Source organism: Bison bison, unplaced genomic scaffold (assembly GCF_000754665.1).
Source record: "Bison bison bison isolate TAMUID 2011002044 unplaced genomic scaffold, Bison_UMD1.0 scf7180017864286, whole genome shotgun sequence".
NCBI lineage: Eukaryota > Metazoa > Chordata > Mammalia > Artiodactyla > Bovidae > Bison > Bison bison.
In genome coordinates, this window is record NW_011494858.1 from 838,044 (window position 1) to 845,636 (window position 7,593).

The following is a 7,593-nucleotide window of genomic DNA, read 5'->3' on the forward strand; positions in this document are numbered from 1 at the left end:
CGGCTTCCAGATCGGCATGAAGAGGCTCAAGGTGCAGCTGAAGCGGCCCAAAGACGCCAATCGCCCGTACTGAGCGCCGGCGGGAGCGTCCCCCGGGGGAGACCAGGACTCGCACAGGTAACGGGGATCGGCCGGGGCGCGGGGACGGGGAGGTTGGGGAGGTTGATACCGGACGGACCCGCCGCCTCCTCTGGCCTCTGTTGCCTGGACCCTCGTTGTGCCTTGGACCCGCGGCGCCCGGCTCGACCTGCTCTCAGGGGGCAGGCGCAGAGCTGTGGTCATCCCCGGCAGAAATGGGTATGGCCATCCCCCTGCCGCAGAGCCAAGAGGGGACAGGAGGGAGGGAACTGCTTTGAGAAGGTCTACACTGGCAATCTTGTTTGCCAGAAGTCCTGGGGTGAGCCAATGGCAAGCTCAGGGCTAGGAGAGTTTGGGTGGCATAGGCTCTGTGGTGGGGAGCTATAGACATGTGCTGGGGCCTTCTGTCAGACTCCCTGGCTCTCCACTCTCCAGCTCTGGGGGCCTGTCAACACTTGACCGTCTCACTCCTCCAGTTCCCCACAGCTCAGTCTGGAGAGGCGGGAACAGGACTTTTCAAAGAGAACTTTACCAAAAAAACAAGAGGGGACAGAGGCTGAGGAGGGTGACTGTATGTACGGGGCTGGGGCCACTTACCCTGCCCACTTCCCAGAGCCCGTGATGAGTGGACAGGTGTCACTTTTCCCAGCTCTCTGAGTCCTGCCTTAAAGCTGGAGGCACCATCGGGCCACTCCTCCTCCAGGCCACATACTCCCCTGGATGAAGCAGCTTCCTGGGGCGGAGTTGGGGGGAGGGAGGTGGGAGATGTGCCTGGTCATCAAGAGTTCACCCCCAGCCTGGCTTCCCCCACTGCGGTGCCCTCCTGCCATCCCAGCTTGTTCCCTGGCCAGGGCCAGGCTGCCAGCCCTCTGCCGCCTCCACAGTTCTGTGGGTCAACTACTGTTAGGAGCTCAGCATGAGTGATACTGATCAAAATCCTTGTCCTTAGCAAGGCAGACAGACATCAAACAAGGACATACGATCAAAGAGTAAATTGTATAGGGTGTTGAAATTGTTGGTTACAGTTAAATCAGGTAGTCAGGGTAGGCCTTGCTGAGAAAGTGACACTTGAGCAGAGATCTGAAGAAGGGAAGACAGGGAGCCATGCCAGGGGCCAGAGGAGTATGGTGTACAGGCTCCAAGGTGAGAGCCAAGGCAGTGTGTGCACGGACCAGCATTAGGCCGAGATGATGGAGAGCTATGGCAGGCTGGGGGGCGGGGGAGTAGAAAAGGAGATCCCAGAAGTGAGGAGGGCCACCTCGTGAAGGAACCCAGTCAGCTGTGTGGACTTCGGCCTCTCCGCTGAAATGAAGGGCTAAGGGAGCCACTGGAGAGCTCTGCGGGGCACAGGGCTGTGGGTGACTTGCATTTCAGTAGGATCGCTGGCTGCTGTATTGATAGACTGTGGGGCCACAAGCAGAGGTCTAGTGCCTGGACTGCTCAGTCCCGGGGGATAGCAGTCACTCGAGGTGCTGTGAAGGAGCTGGTGCTGTTTGGAAGGAATTCAAGGGGGTGTGAGAGAAAGAGGGTTAGGATGGCACTTGGATTTCTGGCCGGAGTGACTGCAAGAGCAGAGTAGTTGTGACCTGAGATGGAGAGGGCTCGCGAGAAAGGTGAGCCACGTGACAGTTACACCTTCCAGTGAAGGGTCAGAGTCTGGAGTCTGGGAGGGAGGGCTCCAGTTTCCCAGTCTCCTCCCAGATCCCCGCACTGCCGGCAGGACCCCTTTTGTCCACTTGGGAGCAGCCATACTCACCTTCTCTCCAAGAGGTTTTCTTGAGCCTCTATTCACAGCAAGGCTGGAAGAGCGAAGTCTGCCTCCCTTGCTTCCTGACTTCCAGCTCCTGCCCATCTCTGGTCTGTATGAAATGCGCATGAGCACGCATGCACATGCACGCACGAACACACACACACACACACACACACACACACACGCGCGCGCGCACGCGCATCCATTCAGAGTGTGGGCAGTTTTTGTGCTTAGTTCCGGGATACAGAGATGCATGGTCACCATCCTGCCCGCATGGAGCTTCTGGCTCTGTGGCAGCCAGCAGATGGTGCAGAGGGCACGTTTCCAGAGGACGGAGGGACAATGCAGTGGAAGAGCCCTTTCGTGACATGGAGCACTTTTTCTTCAATAGGTTAACTCTGCTGTCAGGGCATGACCTGGGGCAAGGTGCTTCCCCTCTTGGGCTTGCATTTCTCCAGTGATGAAACCCAGGTGCTGGAGCCACCACAGGAGTTTCCAGGTGGTATGCTGGGGACTCATGCCCTGGGATTCTGTGGCTCCCTTGACAGTAGCCTGTCTTAGCCTTGTTGACCTCGACGCAAGTAAGCCCCAAGAAAGGAGAGGACATCTAGGTCAGAGGAAGGGGCGAGAGAGGCGGATTTGTTGTTTGGGACAGAAGGTAAGAAGTGGCCCCCAGGATAGAACCAGTTAGCAGTCGTAATTGTGGAGTGGACTTAGGAGAAATAGTTTAAAAAGCAGAGTGGTTCTTCTACCAGGGAATACAAAAGCCAGAAAAGATGAGAACCACAGGTTTTCACACTGTGCTTACCATGCACGAGGCATTGTTCTTGTAGCTGACAACTCTGGAGACATAACTGTATACTTGACGCTGCCTATAAGGTAGGCAGTGTTGTTATTCCCATTTTACAGTTGGAGCACACACAGATTAAGTCACTTGCCAATCAGCTACTGAGTGGTTGAGTCATGATTTGGGGGGCTGCTTAACCCCTTCAAGTAAGGAGAATGATAAACACCCCTGTATTCTCGCCCCACCCTCTCCTACCCCAGACATCCCCCTTCTCTGGGGTCAGCCATCTGACTACCCCTTCACTAGGCAGTCTCCTACAAACACTGTGATGTCACATAATCCTTATGCTTCCCTGGTGGCTCAGTGGTAAAGAATCTGCCTGCGAATGCAGGAGACGTGGGTTCGATCCCTGAGTCAGGAAGATCCCCTGGAGGAGGATATGGCAACCCTCTCCATAATTCTTGCTCGGGAAATCCCATGGACAGAGGAGCCCTGGCAGACTATAGTCCATGGGTCATGAAAGGGTGGACGCAACTTAGTGACCAAACAACAACACGTAACTCCTACATTTCAAGTTGACCTTTTGGCTACAATCACAGGATTTTAACAAATGGTGCATTCAGGCTTTCCCAGCCCAAGGCTGTTAGAGGCTGTAACAGAAGGCAGGTGCCAGCTAAGGGACAGACTTGGGGACTGCAGTGGGAAGTGGCTGCCAGCAAGGGAGGGAGGAAACAGCTATAAAAGCAGCTTAAAGTTGCATGATTTTACAGACCGACAAGGGATGTTTACAGATGATGAGTTCCAGTTACTCAGAAGGACAGAGTTCATCTGAGCAGGGGCTCAGGGGGCATAGCTAGGTGTGAAGAGGCCCGGGGAAGGGGATCTCAGAGCCAGTGGTGAAGACAGAAGGCTTAGAGGTGGCCAAATCAGAACTAGAGTGAGGGGGGTCTGGGGAAGCAGAGGGGCCCTGGGAGGGCAGCTCTGGGAGGGAAGTGTGGTTGGGCTCTGGTTCCCCTGAAACGAGGCCTGGGTAGGATGCAGTCTGTGCCTCCTGATGGTTAGGTGGGTTCCTGGCATCCTTGCAGCCCCTGCCTCTTATCTTGTGCAAAGATGGGAGTTTCTCCAAGAAATCTTTACTGGGAAACTAAGAGGAAGGAAACAGGCAGAAGCATGAACGTGATCAGGTCCAGGCAGACACCCAAGTCCCTTGTCCCACCTTGGAGCATGCTGGGCTTGAGCTGAGGGCAGGTGCCTGGCTGTGTAGTTCTGCAGGGGGAGAGCTGAGGGGGAGAACGTACTCAGACTCCTTGGGAGCCCCGTGTCTCTGGACCCTGGGAGCCCCGTGTCTCTGGACCCTGGGAGCCCCGTGTCTCTGGATCCTGGGAGCCCCGTGTCTCTGGATCCTGGGAGCCCCGTGTCTCTGGACCTTGGGAGCCCCATGTCTCTGTCTCTGGATCCTGGGAGCCCCATGTCTCTGGACCCTGGGAGCCCCGTGTCTCTGGACCCTGGGCTTGGATCTGAGTGTGCTTTTGCACAGCGTCTGCTCCGAGCTTTGCAGGCACAGGTGCTTCGGGTCAGACCTGCCTGGTGCTGGGCTGTGGTTTGGGCCTGAGCCTTCTCTGGCTGGAGGCCAGCTGTGTTTAGAACCTGGCATCTAAATTGGCTCAACTTGACCATAACTTGCTCAGGCCTGATTTCAAGTTCCCCATGCTGGTCAGTGACCCTGCTGCCACGTCTAGGGCTGGGCCTGAAGAGGCTTTTCCAGAGGGCAGCCAGGCAGGGGTCACAGCAGGCAGAGGGGTCAGTGTTCTCACGTGAAGGGAGTGGCCAGCCGGCAGAACCCGGGGGAGCCTCTTTAGGCTAAGTATGAGAGTGTGTTTGCGTGCTGGGGCCAAGTGTGTGTGAGAGAGTCCCCTCAATGGAGCTTTGGGGAGGGGCTGTGTGGAATCCCCAGCGTCCGCCAGAGCCAGGCCCTGAAGGGAGGCTGGAAGAAAGCTGGCCGCCAGCCAAGGAGCCCAGCGGGTGGGGAGGAGCGGGCGTCCCAGGACTGGGTGGGAGAGTCCCTGGGAGTCCTTTAGGCACACTTGCATGGCTGACACCTAGTGCCCTCTGTGCCGCGTGGCTTGTGGGGTCTTAGTTCCCCCGCCAGGGATTGAACCTGGGCCCTGGGCAGTGAAAGCGCAGAGTCCAAACCACTGGACAACTAGGGAGTCCCCGCACCCCCGGCCCTCAGTTCTGAGGCCTCTTCTCCCGCCCCACGGGCCTGCCAGTTGGCTCTCATGGGTGGTGGGTCTGCGGATTTTCCTTGTGGAGGGGCTGGGGCTGCAGGCGGGCCTTGGTGGGCCCTGGTCTCAGGGAGGGAATCTGCTGCAGGAACAGCCGGACGGCAGGCAGGGCCGGGCTCTGTGCAGGTAGAGAGGCCCAGGCTCCTCAGAGAAGGCAGAGCCGGGGGCCAGATTTAGGCTTCGAATCGTCACCTCTCAGCTATGTTGTATCTTATCTGCAGCGACACGTCACAGTCTCAGGCTTCCCTTCCACACGGCCTGAGGGAAAACCCAAAGCTGAGAGCAGGAGCCACTGTGGGTAGAAGCCGGGGACATTGGAGACCAGCCTGGTGCATAGGCTTGGCACAGGCCGGGGTGCTGCAGGTGACCAGGGACTGAGGGGCAAGCTCAGGGTAACCAGGAGGAGGGGGTGGGGCTGGGGACCCCCAGGGCCCTGGGTTGGGGCAGAGGACCCCAAATGGTGAATGAAGCGTGTTCAAGACAACTCAAATTGGAATAACTGGATGGTGCTTCCGAGAGGGGGATCTCAGCCTGCACCAGTTAGGGCTCCATCAGTAAAGAAGACAGTGAGAAGGGTCAGTCTAGAAAGCTGTATGTGGGGGGATGTAGGGTGTGAAGGAGCCAAGAAGGGGGAGGCAGGGGTAGGGGAGAAGCAGAGGAGCAGGGTGACAGCCGCAGGGACCGGTAGGGAGCCAGGCCCGTAGCTGCCCCTCTCCAGTGGACTCTCCTTTTCCCTGCGACTTACCCTCCAGGGTGCCCTAGCCTCCCCCGTGACCCTTTCCTGGGTCAGAGCTTTGAAGCCTCCCAAAGGCTTCACGTGCCAGGACCCCACCTCACTTTGGGCCCCCTTGGGAGCAAAGCAGAGTGAGTAAGGCAGCCGTGAAACACGAAATCAGCTGTGCCAGGGCGTGTTTGTAGAATTCCGAGAACACTGCCGTGATGGACTCTAAATCTCACAACTGAGAGTGCTCGTTTTCTGAAGGTTCTGAGGACCGAGGGCTGAGGCCGGGCGGCAGGGGGCAGGCCCGCGGCCTCCCGCAGCCTCTCGGCGCTCTTAGCGGGGAAGCCCTTCCCTGGGGACGGTGGCCACTGCGGGCCCGGGACAGGGTGGGAGGCCGGGTTGTCGTGAGTGTGGACCGTCCCGGGCAGCTGAGTGTTTCCCAGACGGACCCCCAGACACAGCAGTCACCTTAGGCAGCCTCTGACCCACCCGGCAAATGGGAGCCAGCCGGTCAGGCTCCCCTTGCTGACCACAGGCTGCAGCCAGGAAGGCTGGGGAGGTGAGGCACGCTCAGCCCCTGGGGGAGAAAGAACCAAGGAGGGGGTCAAAGCAGAGAGCCCGTTCCCCTGACCTGCTCGCCGGCCAGGGTGGTTTGAGGGGCTGTTTTCTTTTTTTCTGGCCCCCTCGCCAAACTGCCTGCGCCCTCCCTCCTGTTACCCGGAGCGTGACGGATGCCCGTAGTGGCCCTGTGTGAGGTTCTGCTGTTGTTCACAGTGTATCACCTGTCTGCATCAACAACCGTGTGTGCGTGTGCGTGCGTGCGTGTGCGTGTGTGTGTTGATGTGCCCATGTCGTTCGTCTGCCGCTTCCTCCATCCTTTTGGGTTTTTTTCCGTTCTCTTATGATTTGACTGCTGTTCTCTCATCCGAGCTTTTAGATTGATGCTGTGGTCTGGTGCTGTATAAATATTTTTCCTTTTAATTTTGTTTTAACTTCTTCCTTGCCCGTCTTCACCCTCAACCCGACTCTCCCTGTGCCCCCCACCCCGCTCCCCACAATCCCCGACCCCTCCCACCCTTCCTCCTCCTCCCTGCCCTTACCCACGCTCTTGTCCTCTCTCTCTTTCTCTCTCTCTCTCTCTACATATATAAATATATATATAAATCTTTTCTTCTTTTGTCATTCAATCAAATTCCAACAACCCAACCAGGGCCAGTCAAATCCACCACAGTCTCGCGCTGAGCTAGGAATAAAGTTCACGTAATCACATGAGAGTGGAGAAAACAGTCCCCCATCCGTAAGTTCAAATCAACTCAAAGTTCACAGTGTGACATGATGGCGTCATGTAACAAGGCTAAGAATCGGTTGCATGACAATTGCCGTCAAGTTTCGTGGAGGTGCTGTGATTGGAGCGTTTTTCTTGGATGTTGTATCAGTTGATGATTGGCCAGTCATGATCACACGTGCATTTTCTTGACTTTTGTGCTGCCACAATCTTTTTTGCTGTGCTCATTTTCGTTTCGTTCTTGGTGCTTGCAGTGGTTTTACTTTCTGTTGTTTGGTTTTTCTTGTTCAGCGTTTTTTATGCTTCTCTAGATGTCACATAGAGAAAAAAAAAAGAACAAAAAAAAATAGTAAAAATAAAGATGAATTCCCGAATTATCGGACATGAGATCATTTAACTGTGCAAACCATTAATTTTTTTTCTTAAAAATAAGGAAAACACCTTAAAAGTATCTATGCGTGGTTGATTTACTTGCACTTGAAAATATTGTGATTTTATTTTTTTCTAGAAATTTGGGGGCCTTTTTCAATTGACACTTTCCTAGGTCTGGTCTTTTTCAAGTTAGGCTATTTTAAATCTCACTTCAAAAGGAAAAACAAAACCAAAATCTCTACAGTAACAGAATGATAAAAAAAAAAAATTCTAAACCAAAAAACTAGAGCTCAAAGCCCGAGGCCTCTGAGAGAG

At 55.5% G+C, this 7,593-nt stretch overlaps 1 protein-coding gene across 1 annotated transcript in view; it reads left to right on the plus strand.

Moving 5' to 3' along the window:
- CELF4 (CUGBP, Elav-like family member 4) overlaps positions 1–7,593 on the plus strand; it is a 313,421-nt gene that overhangs the window by 303,421 nt on the left and 2,407 nt on the right. Inside the window, exon 15 of the mRNA XM_010849742.1 lies at positions 1–117. Coding sequence (XP_010848044.1) covers positions 1–73 — 73 coding nt within the window. The 3' untranslated portion in view covers positions 74–117. The remainder of the gene's footprint in view (positions 118–7,593) is intronic.